Source organism: Camponotus floridanus, unplaced genomic scaffold (genome assembly GCF_003227725.1).
Source record: "Camponotus floridanus strain SB8 unplaced genomic scaffold, Cflo_v7.5 scaffold67, whole genome shotgun sequence".
NCBI classification, from domain to species: Eukaryota; Metazoa; Arthropoda; class Insecta; order Hymenoptera; family Formicidae; genus Camponotus; species Camponotus floridanus.
Window position 1 is genome coordinate 690,640 of NW_020229835.1, and position 15,092 is coordinate 705,731.

General features: G+C 28.5%; 1 protein-coding gene across 8 annotated transcripts in view; it reads right to left on the reverse strand.

Annotated features, from left to right (window-relative positions):
- LOC105254170 (sn1-specific diacylglycerol lipase alpha) overlaps positions 1-15,092 on the reverse strand; it is a 79,706-nt gene that overhangs the window by 24,385 nt on the left and 40,229 nt on the right. For all 8 annotated transcript variants that reach the window (XM_025413451.1, XM_025413453.1, XM_025413454.1 and 5 more), the window contains one exon: positions 2,372-2,583. In XM_025413451.1, the coding sequence (XP_025269236.1) occupies positions 2,372-2,583 (212 nt within the window). The remainder of the gene's footprint in view (positions 1-2,371; positions 2,584-15,092) is intronic.

Here is a 15,092-nt window from a genome sequence, read left to right on the forward strand (position 1 = left end):
TAAAATCTCTCCTTTGTACCTCGCGTTATGCTCGTCGAGCTTATGCAAGCTTCTTTACGCACAAATAATAAGCGAGGAGGCGCCAATTCACCCAACACCTAGATTGACCCAGTTGCCAGACAATAACCGCGACTATCTCGGCCCGAGACATTTCCAGAATCACTAAGAAGGATTAACAAATAGATTCGAATCGAGTTACATCCACTGCTTGAATTTTCAGTGCTCATTGCCAGTTGATTTTTGATAATTAAGATTTGTTTTAGTGAAGATTGTCCACGAGAGACAGAAATTCTAATCGAGATGAAATTTAATTTATTAAATTAATTTATTAAATTAATTATATAAAATATTAAATATTAAATTAATTTATTAAATTAATTATTATACATTATAAAATTATATTATATATTAATTTTATAAATTATATAAATAATTAGATAAATATACAAGATAAATAAAAAAATACATCTAAGAAAGATATAAATAATAAGAAATATAAAAATGAAATAAAAATAAGAAATAAAATAAAATAAAAATAAGAAGTAACATAAAATAAAATAAATAATAAAATAAAAATGAGAAATAAAAATAAATATAATATATAAAAAAATAGATAATTATAAAAATAGAACAAAAATGTAAAAAATATAAAATATATATATATATATATATATATATATATATATAAAATTATTTATATTTCATTTTTAATTATCATTACTCTTTATTTATTTTTTAAATTATTTTTTATTTATTATAATTATTTTTTATTTTTTCGTTAATAAAATATAGATTTATTTGGATAGGATGAGATGCAAAAGCAATCTTATCAATCACAAAATTGTTGGAATTACTATTATTATTGTGTGCCATTATTTAATTACACTTCTTGAATGAACACGTAAAAATAGTTTTGATAATCCTCGATATTAAAATCATCTGTGTAATTAAGATATCTTTCAAACTCTTATTTCTTCTTTCACTCTTATTAAAAGTCTATATTCGCTTAACTTTATCATCGAAAGTGAACGATGATATTTCTCTTTAACTGAGTTATCTCACATATTTTGCAAAGTATCGCGAAAAATTTATACAAACAATTAGCGAAAGAGTCGGAAAAATAATTAACCGATAAATTGCAATTCCCGGAAGTTTAATACATCGCGTCACTTTATTTACATTCGGCTGACGTTAAACGGTAATTGAATCGCGAGTTCATTTCGCGCGAATTTTGCTTATTTAACGATCGGATGAAAAATGTTTCGCGAAATCGCAAAAGAGCGTTTGAATGCCTGTTGGAAATCGCGGCGTTGCATATTTTAATAAACCTTAAAATGAAAAATAAATCTCATCTCGAGAAACGTGCAGGTTTCGCGGAGAAGAGAGAGGCAAAAAAATAAAGCACGAAAATAAAGAGGCTCACGTTAAAGTCGGAAAAGAAAACCAAAGTGTACTGAAAAATTAAAAAATATCGAAAGTAAAAAGATACTAAAAAAAGATACTAAAAAAAGATACTAAAAAAAAAAAATTACACACGGTACATAAAAGAGCGCGCTCGTGTAACAACCCGACAAATATTATGATTGTCATCAAACCGTTTCATCAATAACGGTTCATATGGAATGGCTCTCTCAATATTAGTCTATAGAAGTTTAACAATATCGTCGACAGCTTTATCGACATATTGGAAGAATGGATCGCGCGGATTAAAAAAGATCCGTATCGCGCGAAAATGTGACAAAATGTTTCTACGGAATTTCAATGTTTTTTTTTTCAATTCCGGAACAAGTCATATCTTTTTTCTCAATGATAAAAGAAAGGTGAGAAAATTAAAACTGTACGCAACTTTTTCCCACATTTCGAAAAATAATTTTAAAAATAATTAAGATTAATAATTTTAAATTAATAATTTTAAAAATAATTAAGATTAATAATTTTAAATTAATAATTTTAAAACGTTTTTAATTAATAATTTTAAAAGATAATATTAAAAATAATTTTAAAAATGATATATAAGTTTACACAATAATAATAATCAATAATTATTTAATTATTAACTATTAATAATAATTTATTAAATAAGTTTAATAAAAAATAATTTAATATAAAATAATTTGATATAAACAAATGAATTTATGAATAAAATAATTAATAAAAAATAATTAATTTAATAAAAATTATTTAAATTAATGATAAATAAAAAATTAATTATATAAAAAATAATTAATTTATATAAATCGAAATAAATTCTTTTAAAATGGAAGAACACTAAATTTTCAAAGACCATGAAGAGTAGAACATATTCTGAGGTAAATGCATCGTTGACGACGGTTTCTGACTTTTGCATTGTCGCAAAAATAAATGTACTCACACAACCGGATGTAGAGGATGTACTGGATGGGCGCTCTTGCCGCAGTGTCCAGGATGCTGCCCCTCGTCGCCAGGAAGCAGATGGAAAATTCCACAGCTATGCAGGCCACGAAGAGGCCCTCGTACCCGATCATGTACTCCCATAGGAGAAGAATGCAGGGGACGCTACGATCCCATTCGAGGATCCCCAGTAGAACTCCCAGCACTGTCACCCTGTAACCCATAAAGAGATTCCTTTAAGACGGCGGAATGTCAAATAAATATACTCGAACCTAGTTCCCGGCGATAAACGGCGGAAACCACCCTCGAACTGTGCCATCAGCTGTGGCGATACACATTTCCAGTTTACACGTTCCAAGACGTCCACCTCTCGATTTCCCTCGAGAGTGACACGTTTAACGAGTTTATCCTTCAATAAAAATTCAAATTCGGGCTTAGGCAAAGGTAATTAATTAATACTTTCCACCCTCTTCGAGCAAGATCTCGATTACTCGTCTCTCGTTACGTAACTCCATCCATCCGCTAATCATCAGTTATATGTATTACGGATATGTATTACGTAACGATACTAGGATGTTGTGTTCGTCGTCCACGTCAATAATACGCTCTCGATTTAAGGTTGCATAAGGTTGCAAGACCCAAGACAAGACAATATTCGTAAAAATATTGTATTGGTACTGAAAATTTTGAAAAATTTAAATCTCGTCTTGTATTGTCTTGTCTCAATTTTATTAACAATTTTTTATCTAATATTAAAAAATTATTTAAATAATATTTAACATAATTTTTGTAATATAATTTGAAATAATTATTACTACTGTATTATATTTTAATTATAATTATTATTGTGTAATCGATATAAATGCCGTTTATTTACATAAAAAAACATTTACTGTTTCATGGAAAACAGAAATTAATAACTATTTACAGGCTCCAAGGGAATGTGCAGATATAAATATTTTGAAGTGGTAAAAAAATTAGGTTTACATTTATCCCACATTGTCAAAAATGGCTCGAGACATTTTAAGTTCAACTGCCTCGTCCATGCCAGTAGAAAGACTTTTCTCAATAGGAACTCTGACTATGTCAAAAAATAGAACCAGATTACAAAGTAAATTTTAAAAGCACTAATGTGCATCAATTCCTGGATGAAATGCTCTTTAATGTCTAAAATGTGCGAGTTTGATTTCTAATTTATAAAAATGTTATATTGTATTAATATTAAATGTTTTTAAATTTATTAATATAAATGTTATTATTGAATAAAATTGTTTTAAATTCATATATAGTGATATTTTTTTCATTTACAAATATAAATATTTTAGTTTTTTTGAGAACCAATAATCTTGACAAGACCAATAATTTTGACAGTCTTTGTCTTGGTATTGTCTTGATAAGTAATTAAAAATCTTGTCTTTATCTTGTCTTGAAATTCAAGGCGGAATGCGACCTTCCACCCTCGTTCGGCGGAAGTTCGCGAACTTTGCAAAACGCCACGTCCTTTTGTCGCACACGAGATGCCACAAAACACGCTGGACTAGATAGAATTGTGCGGAAACTGACTTTCGGTGAACCGTGTGATAAATGCAACCGCATCCAACTGATGCACCGAGGGCTGCCTTTCAAGCTCGATCGACCGAAAGCTCTCTTCGGACATCGCGACAAATGATCTCCGACACGGGGTTGCGCTTTTTTTTTTATTTTTTTTGACGAGAGTCGCGCGGTGAAAACGCGCCAGAAAGAGCCGCAAAGAACATCAATTCCAATATAATCTAAAAAAAAAGCGCGCGTTCCCGGATATCGATGGAGCAAATTTTACATAAATTATAATGGAATTTTAAATTATAATAAATTTTAATAAATTTTGATGAAATTTTGTATTAAAAATTATATATAAATATTTATATACGTCACATGAAGTCTAAAGGGAAATTCTGTCGTGAACCGTTCATTTTATAGATCTTTTTTGCTCGAGATGCTAAAGATGCACAGGGGTGTTTCTTAATAAGTGCGACAAATTTTAGCAGTTGATTCTTTGTCGAAAATTAAGGGGAGTTTTTCATATAAACAAATACTCCTATATCCCTTCTTATGGAGTTATATTTTTCTAAAAATCTGGATGAAAATTAGGTTTTTATTTTTTTTTCAAATTTGGAATAAGTTAAAGAAATGAAATTAGGTGGAGATTTTCTAGTAAAAAGGTTAATTAATATTTTTTTCGGCCTCCCGTATTGTTAGAAGGGACTGAAACTAGCAATCCCTATTCAATTTTTTATTAGAATTTTTTAATGGGCCAGAATATGATCACCTAAAAATATGCACTAAAAAGCAATATGCACTTTTTTATTTCTTTTATTTTTTATATAAATGCAGTAGTTTTTAAGAAAAAAAATAAAATACGTTATCATAGGTTTCGAATTACGAGAAATAAATTTTAAAATAAAAATTAAATTAGAATAAATGTTGGGAAAATTGGAAGAAAAACAAAATTATAATAAAATTATAATTTTATTTTTTTCATAAATGCAGTAGTTTCCAAGAAAAAAAAATAAAATACATTATCATAGGTTTCGAATTACGAGAAGTTAAATTTTGAAATAAAAATTAAATTACAATAAATGTTGGGAAAATTTGAAGAAAAACAAAATTATAATAAAAATCTAAAAAATAAAAACCTAATTTTTATCCCCATTTTTTGAGGACTGTAACTCGACAGGGAGGGATGTAGAAGTATACGTTTACATGAGAAACCCCCCTTAATTTTCGACAAAGAATCATCTCCTGAAATTTGTCGCACTTAATAAGAAACACTCTGTATACACCAGCAACGATGCGTTCGCGCTGAATGATGGGCATCATATTCGCACTATGCGGCATGACGCCTGGTGGACGGAATATATTCCGGACGGAATGTGTTGTCGACACGCGACGCATATCAGCCGAGGACGAGTAAAATATTTCTCGCTCAGGCGCCAATCCTCAGACTGACTCCGCATCCTGCAGGTGAAGCTTGTTTAGGATGACCTACAATTTATTCGAGGGTAAATAAATCGTCCATCTGTCGCGAAGCCTTAGCCTTGGGCTGAGAAATTTAGAAAAAAGCTCGTCAAGTGTAAACCGAGTTAAGGGATCTAGGGACCCACTTAATAAATATTTTTCCCTACTAGGGTTGCACGAGATACTAAGATTAGTCATGATATTGTCTTATCTTGTTTTGAATTTCAAAACAAGATCAAGACAAGATTTTTAATTAGTTATTAAAACAATACCAAGACTAAGACTGTCAAAATTATTGGTCTTGTCAAGATTATTGGTTCTCAAAAAAACTAAAATATTTATATTTGTAAATGAAAAAAAAAACTATATACGAATTTAAAAAAATGTTATTCAATAAAAACATTTTATATTAATAAATTAAAAAAAATTTAATATTAATACAATATAACATTTTTATAAATTAGAAATCAAATTCGCAAATTTTAGACATTAAAGAGCATTTCACCCAGAAACTGATGCATATTAGTGCTTTTAAAAATTTATTTTGTAATCTGGTTCTATTTTTTTTGACATAGTCAGAGTTCCTATTGAGAAAAGTCTTTCTACTGGCACGGACGAGGCTGTTGAACTTAAAATCTCGAGCCATTTTTGACAATGTGGGATAAATATGAACCTGATTTTTTACCACTCCAAAATATTTATCTGCACATTCCCTTGGACTCTGTAAATAGTTATTAATTTCTGTTTTCTATGAAACAGTAAATGTTTTTTATATAAATAGACGGCATTTATATCGATTACATAATAATAATTATGATTAAAATATAATACAATAGTAATAATTATTTCAAATTATATTACAAAAATTATGTTAAATATTATTTAAATAATTTTTTAATATTAGATAAAAAATTGTTAATAAAATCGAGACAAGACGATACAAGACGAGATTTTTGGTACCAATATTCACTCAACACGAGATTTAAATTTTTCAAAATTTTCAATACCAATACAATATTTTTATGAATATTGTCTTGTCTTGGGTCTTGTGCAACCCTATTCCCTACTCTCTCTTAAGTACACAATGCACTTTTAATTTAAATTTTCGATTATTTTGATTTAAATTTTTGAAAATTTTCAATACCAATACAATACTTTTACGAATATTGTCTTGTCTTGAGTCTTGTGCAACCCTATTCCCTATCCTCTCTTAACTACACAATGCATTTTGTAACCCAAGTAAAAAGAAAGAAAAATATACAAATATTCGAATAATTGAACGATTCCAATTTCTTTTATTCTTTTATGCAATCACGTTGTCGCGCGACCAAGATATTCAAGGGAAAGGGAAAAAATGGACGAGCAAGAGAGAAAGGGGAAAGAAGGGAGACACGAGGCGAAAGGTCGTCAGAGCCTTGGATGCTGCGTGGTGGTGGTTTCGTATCGATTTACTTGTAACCGGCTTTTCCACCGTTTCTATCGCGGGACGCGTCGACCAGGCCCGAGGCGAGATACCCCGAGGAAAAGAACAGTTTCCACCCTTCTCTGCGACCCCTACCTCGCGTCGAATTGAAGGTGTCACAGGGTCTTCTCTCGACACATCAAGCGTCACGTAATTTCACGTGGATTGCGTCTGATTTTCTTTTCTTCTCGAGAAAGCGTCCAACTCCAATCCTTAACCGAGAGACGAAGACACCTCGTGAAGCATCCCTCTCCCCTTCTCGCGCTAAAAATAGCCGAGCTATTAAAAGTAAATTTACTACACACACGGATACGAGGAGGACGGATAGGGTTTAAAACGGAGAAAGTGAATTTATTGGATGAGGAGAGGAAAAATTCCGACAATTCTTAAGCCGAGGAAAAGCACCAAATATGAGAAACGATTACATTATCGGTCTCTCCTCAGAAAAGATTATTTCTCGAATCGCTCCAATTAAAAGTTATCAATTTTCGACATGTATAAAATATTTCCGATTCGGGTTGCACAAGACCCAAGACAAGACAATATTCGTAAAAATATTGTATTGGTATTGAAAATTTTGAAAAATTTAAATCTTGTCTTGATCTTGAGTGAATATTAATAGCAAAAATCTCGTTTTGTATTGTCTTGTCTCGATTTTATTAACAATTTTTTATCTAATATTAAAAAAATATTTAAATAATATTTAACATAATTTTTGTAATATAATTTGAAATAATTATTACTATTGTATTATATTTTAATTATAATTATTACTATGTAATCGATATAAATGCCGTCTATTTATATAAAAAAACATTTACTGTTTCATGGAAAACAGAAATTAATAACTATTTACAGGCTCCAAGGGAATGTGCAGATAAATATTTTGGAGTGGTAAAAAATCAGGTTCATATTTATCCCACATTGTCAAAAATGGCTCGAGATTTTAAGTTCAACTGCCTCGTACGTGCCAGTAGAAAAACTTTTCTCAATAGGAACTCTGACTATGTCAAAAAATAGAACCAGATTACAAAGTAAATCTTTAAAAGCACTAATGTGCATCAATTCCTGGATGAAATGCTCTTTAATGTCTAAAATTTGCGAGTTTGATTTCTAATTTATAAAAATGTTATATTGTATTAATATTAAATGTTTTTAAATTTATTAATATAATGTTTAAATTTATTAATATAAATGTTTTTACTGAATAACATTTTTTTAAATTCGTATATAGTGATTTTTTTTCATTTACAAATATAAATATTTCAGTTTTTTTAAGAACCAATAATCTCGACAAGACCAATAATCTTGACAGTCTTAGTCTTGATATTGTCTTGATAACTAATTAAAAATCTTGTCTTGATCTTGCCTTGAAATTCAAGACAAGACAAGACAATATCAAGACTAATCTTGGTATCTCGTGCAATCCTATTTCCGATCAAATTTACTCCGATGGAGATTTTCCTGAACGCAATATTCTGAATATAAAGGGCAAAGTCAACGACAATTCCATGCATCATACAGAGTTTATGAAATTACTCTCGAGGAATCCCCGTTTTTTTTGCGTTGCCTGAGATAAATTTCGCCCGACTTCGACGATGAAATTGCGGCAATGAAAAACTTTGCGATTCATCGGCGATTTGTACGTCGACAACTTTTCTCGGAATTTGCATCGCTGTCAGTCGTTGGTCCCGCCCTGCGGTCTCTCTTATTTTACGCCCTCGCTGCCTCGAGAGATGCCTCGAGAGATGCCAATTTACGCAATTACCGGTTCGACTACCTCGAGATCGACGTAAGATGGCATTTAGCCAATCTCTTTAAAAGGGATTCCCTTTTTAAGACACGCAACAGTTTCAGGGATTTATCTCCATTCATATTTATGCAATATTTTTATATAAATATTATATACATGTTATATAAATGTTATATAAATATTGTATAAATATTATATAAATATATATTTGTATAAATATTATATTACATTTATTTTTTATTTATTTTTTATTTATTTTTATATTTATTATATTTATTTATTTTTTATATAAATATTATATTATATTTTTTAAATATTTTTTTGTATTTTTAAAACTCTCATATTTTAGAAAGGATGCGATTGATGACACAGTTGAAAAAATAGAATATTATTTTTCATTGTTACATTTAATTAAATTATTTTTCATTGTCCCTTTAAGACACGCGACAGTTTCAGGGATTTATCTCCTTCAGTATATTTATGCAATATTTTTATATAAATATATATTTGTATAAATATTATATTACATTTTTTTATTTATTTTTATATTTATTATATTTATTTATTTTTTTATATAAATATTATATTATATTTTTTAAAGCTATATTTTCGTATTTTTAAAACTCCCATATTTTAGAGAGAATGCGATTGATGACACAGTTGAAAAAATAGAAAATTATTTTTCATTGTCACATTTATTTCTTTTTCTTTGGACCAAATTTTTTTCAACTTTGAAATAAATATTGAGATTAAATTATATTGATTTCATTAATACCACTATGCGATATATTGTGCGTAATATTATCACATAATTGTCATCCGGTGCGGTCGTGCAAATTGAATAGTTAATAGTCATGTAACGAACTTGATTTGGGATATCAGAGCTGTGAATATAATATAATATAAATAGTGACAATGTTCCCGTATTCAGCGTCAACTTTACTGCACGTTATCTGTCGTCTTATTATTGTACATTGTAAATCCAAAAGTGACAGCACGCGTATGATACTAAACGTATTACACTTGGATAAGGTATATATACAACTCAATAACGTATACACACAACATATAGAAACTCTCGAGGAAACTTCAACATAATCAACATGTCCGTAACCGTACATACATAGATATTAATTGTCATACTCGAAATTAATGTCACGTTCAAACAGAGTGTGTACTCAAATTTTGTGAAAATATTCCCAGTAAATTCCCTGACCTTTCAAATTTTTTTGAATTTTTTTTAAATGCAATTTCCTAAAACAAATTTTTTTTATGGTGTACTTTTTCTATTTTTCACTCACACGAAAGAAATATGAGGAGAGCTACAAGTTTCAAGTGCTAGAGATTTGAAAATATACTGAAAAAACTAAACAGTTATTTTCGTAAGATAAATATTATTCATCTGCACAATATTTTTAATTTTTTATCATTAAAAATTATAATAAAAAATATCAACTATCTATTTTATATTCTTTTAAGACAATGAAATATAAGAGATATAAAGAAATGATTAAAGAGATGACATATTAATAATATATATTAATAATATATTAATAATATATATTAATACATTTTAAATACGTAATTTTTTTAATTGACTTGTCGACTCTGATTACAATATAAGGACAAAATTATTATAAAATTTATTGGGATTTTACTGGGATAAAACTCCATAAGAATTCCCTGATTTTTCCAAGTACAAAGAAACCCTTTAGAATTCCAGATTTCTCATGTATTTCCAGAAAATAAACATCCTGTCAAACAACAAATAACAACGAAAAATTATTAAATTAAAAATATTATAATTAAATATAAAATTATTAGAAAAAAATTAAAATATATAAAATACATTTTTCGTATTCTTCAACAATTAAACAATTATAATTAATATAATCAAACAATTTTAAATAACTGAACAATTACATCCCTGTTAAAATAAATTAAATGTCAAACGAGAGAGAGGCTTTTTCCCTAAAGTTAGTTTAGAGGAATCAAAACATCCGAATAAATAATAATAATATATTATATAAACATGTTTTACACATGTAATTTTTTTAATTGACTCTAATTACAATATAAGAACAAAATTATTATAGAATTTATTTAAAAATTCCCCGAATTGGGATTCGAAATTTATTGGGATTTTATTGGGATAAAACTCCATGAGAATTCCCTGATTTCTCTTTTTTCCAAGTACAAAGAAAATCTTGAGAATTCCAGATTTCTCATGTATTTCCAGAAAATAAACATCCTGTCAACAAATAACAACAAATAACAACGAAAAATTATTAAATTAAAAATATTATAATTAAATACAAAATTATTAGAAAAAAATTAAAATATATAAAATACATTTTTCGTATTCTTCAGCAATTAAACAATTATAATTAGTATAATCAATCAATTTTAAATAACTGAACAATTACATCCCTGTTAAAATAAATTAAATGTCAAGCGAGAGAGAGACTTTTTCCCTAAAGTTAGTTTAGAGGAATCAAAACATCCGAATAAATAATAATAATATATTATATAAACACATGTAATTTTTTTAATTGACTCTAATTACAATATAAGAACAAAATTATTATAGAATTTATTTTAAAATTCCCCGAGTTGGGACTCGAAATTTATTGGGATTTTATTGGGATAAAACTTCATGAGAATTCCCTGATTTCCTTTTTTTCCAAGTACAAAGAAACCCTTTAGAATTCCAGATTTCTCATGTATTTTCAAAAAATAAACATCCTGTCAAACAACAAATAACAACGAAAAATTATTAAATTAAAAATATTATAATTAAATATAAAATTATTAGAAAAAAATTAAAATATATAAAATACATTTTTCGTATTCTTCAACAATTGAACAATTATAATTAATATAATCAACCAATTTTAAATAACTGAACAATTACATCCCTGTTAAAATAAATTAAATGTCAAACGAGAGAGAGGCTTTTTCCGTAAAGTTAATTTACAGGAATCAAAACATCCGAAGGATATTTCGAGGTGGTATAAAAACGCCTTGTAAACGGTGTTGTTTTAATCGACGACCGTGCAAAAACCTTAAGGAGAACAATCGGGAATTGCGAGGCGGACAGTGAAAAGGGTCGACGTTCGAGCGGTCGGTTCGCGAAGAAGAATGAAAAAGAAATGCCGATACAGCCGCGTCAACGTCCGGTTTAACGTGGTAGCTTTCGACGGAACGTCTCGTTACTGTACCTCGTAGAAATTTAACTCGAGCGATAGACTCTACCCACATTCTCCAGACATCTATACCGTTATTTATCCCAGACTATTACCCAATTTAGCTGGAAATTTAATGCTGCACCGACTCCACACGATTTTTCGTAAATTTGCCGAACGATGGACTTTGACATTTACATTTCGACGATGACGCTTTTCGATCCATATTGTTCTTTTTCTGCAAATATAAAATTGAAAATATATTTTATATTAACTATTTCAAAAGCAATTTAATCTAGTAATTAAATTATATAATCCATTGTGTTCATCAATCCAATTCCATTCATTTATTGTGCGATTTTTAATTTTCGACCGAAATATTTCTAAAGGAATTTTTTCATTTCAAAAACTCTTTATTTTCCAATGGAAAGTCAAATTATATTAACGATTTGAGTTTTTAGAGCACAAATATTTGTAAAAAAAAATTTTTTTTAAATTAAAAAACGATGATATTAGTTCGTAAGGTAATCTTTCTCGAGGAAAAAACAATATATATTCGATAATGTCTTGTGTTGACCATATAAAGGGGACGTATAACGTCTGCTTTTCATCCTCGAGAGGCAATTCTCCCGATAATCCCGCGAAATCAGGTCAATCTATGAGCAGAAGTTTAAGCGCGCTAATATCGTCCCTGTCGTCCATTATCGAATGCTGCCATTTTTAAATATCCACATGCAGCACGAATACATTCAAGTAAAAAAAAACCGCTCTGTGCTTTTAAAAGCGACGACAATAAGTTATATAAAAATTGTCGTGTCTAATGGATGGCTGGAAAGAGATTAATAAAAAAAAATTGAGAAAGAAGGTAACTAAAATTATTATTTAATAATTAAATAATAATAATAATAAAATAGTAATAATTAAAAAAATAATAATTTTAGTTACCTTCTTTCTCAATTTTTTTCATTAATTATTAATTTTTTTATTAATTTTTTTAATTATTTAATAATTAATTATATTATTATTAATGATAACTTTTTAAATTAATTAATTTGCTGTAAAGGTTTGGTCGAAATGTCAATTCTCAATCTAACCATTGTGTTATTGTACGAAAGATAAATGCACTTGCTGAGAGTCTCGATTCGCAAAATAAACTCGCACGAATCGTTCTTTGATAAATCGTCCAGATAATCGCGTTCCCTTTCATCTTCGTCCTGTTGGAAGGAAAGCTACACATTTATTGCGAGGCGAAATAACATCGTTGCCACGAATAAGTCTTTAAGACAGACAAAAATACTCCGTTATTATTACCTCGATGGAAGTAAAAATTCGACTTTACGAAAATTAGCACAATTTAAACACGTCCATTTTATCTCAGATTTATTAATCTTCGTGTCAAATCTTGGCACGAAAGACTTTAGATACGAAAAATATCCAAAGTCAACGGACAAGTAAGAGAGCCGGCACAATTTCTGAGCCGAAGAAACGGAACGACCGATAAGTAAATGTCGACAAAGTCCACAGTGAGGCGAGAAATTTTACGGGATCACCGCTTCCTCGAAGCTCTCGACGAACGATTCTCTTTGTAGCCGTGGAGACTAGACTATTTCCAGTGGTGAAGAGCACACTCCTGTGCTTCTCGACTGCCATCGTACTCGAGAATGAGTAGCAAAGACTTTTCAGAACGAGCGCCTTTATTTGAGGAAAGGGAATCTCGCACCGATAGGCGATATTTGTTAATTAGACTGATTTATGCCGTATCGTTATTAATTCCTAAATTTAAGAGATAAGTAGACAAAGAGATTAATAAAAAAAATTGAGAAAGAAGGTAACTAAAATTATTATTTTTTTAATTATTATTTTTTTAATTATTATTATTTTTGTAATAAAATAATTTGCAATAATAATCGCCTCGCTTCGACCCAGTGTTAGATTTTTTCCTACGATAAAATACGAGAAAGAAATAATGAAAATGATTCTCTCAGAATTACTAGCAGCCCATTATTGAAATATAAACAAACGAAAAATTTGTCCCGGAAAACTCTCGTCAGGATCGACAAGTCTCTTATTTTTCATTGTTTATTTTTAAAAGTTTCGGACTTTCGAACGTATCTTAAAGATGTTTTGTACCTATTTTCAAAATATTGAGAATTTAATGAAAATTGTACAGAATGTCCTTACATGTGTTTAGACTCTTCAGTACAATTTTTAAATCGATTTTTTTACTAAATTTATTTGCTAATTAGACTGATTTATGCCGCATCGTTATTAATTTCTAAATTCAAGAAATAAGTAGACAAAGAGATTAATAAAAAAAATTGAGAAAGAAGGTAACTATAATTATTATTTTTGTAATTATTATTATTTAATTATTATGATTATTTAATCATTAATTATATTATTATTAATGATAATTTTTTAAATTAATTAATTTGCTGTAAAAGTTTTGTCGAAATGTCAATTCTCAATCTAATCATTGTATTATTGTACGAAAGACAAACAGATAGACAGAGAGATAGAGAAAGAGAGAAAAAAAGAGAGAGAGAATTGTTTTAAATATTCTTTTGCATTATTTCATCTGATAAGATTTTTGCACAACTTCAATTATCGTTTTCTAAAAACACAGATACATTAAGGATGTTTTGTGAATATTGAGAATTTTAAAAATATTTTAAAAATATTGAGAATTTAATGAAAATTGTAGAAACGTCCTTACATATGTTTAGAATTTTCAGTACAATTTTTAAATCGAATCACGAAAGCGTTCACAAGTTATAAGGATTTTAATTTGCACCAAATTAACATGTGTTCTTATGGGAAACGTATAACCATGTCAATTTAAATGATAAAAACACATGGAAATAATATTCAGAATTTGTTTAAAATTTGCAAAAATTTAGATACAGAAGAAATATTTGGTCAAATAATATTATACAAGTACTAACTGGTTAAAAAGATATTAAATATAATTCAATCAAGTTAGCCACGTATCTGTCACAAAGCAAAATTCTCTCCCAAAAGTTAATCATTTTGATTAACAAAATTCGAAATATTTCAGTAAAAACGCAATAAATATTAAAAAATACTCTGTAGCTAAAATCAAATTGTAATATTCCACACAATTTCTCTTACTCAAAATACACCAAAAGTGGATATTCGTCAATATTGATTTTCAGCTAAAACATCCTTAATAAGATATTTCTTAATTTGATCTCATTTTTTTCTTTTTTTTATGATTTTTTATATAATTTTTTATATAATTATAAATTTTGAAAATTTCTCCGAATAATCCGAATTTGAAAAAACACATGTAAGTATAACTTCG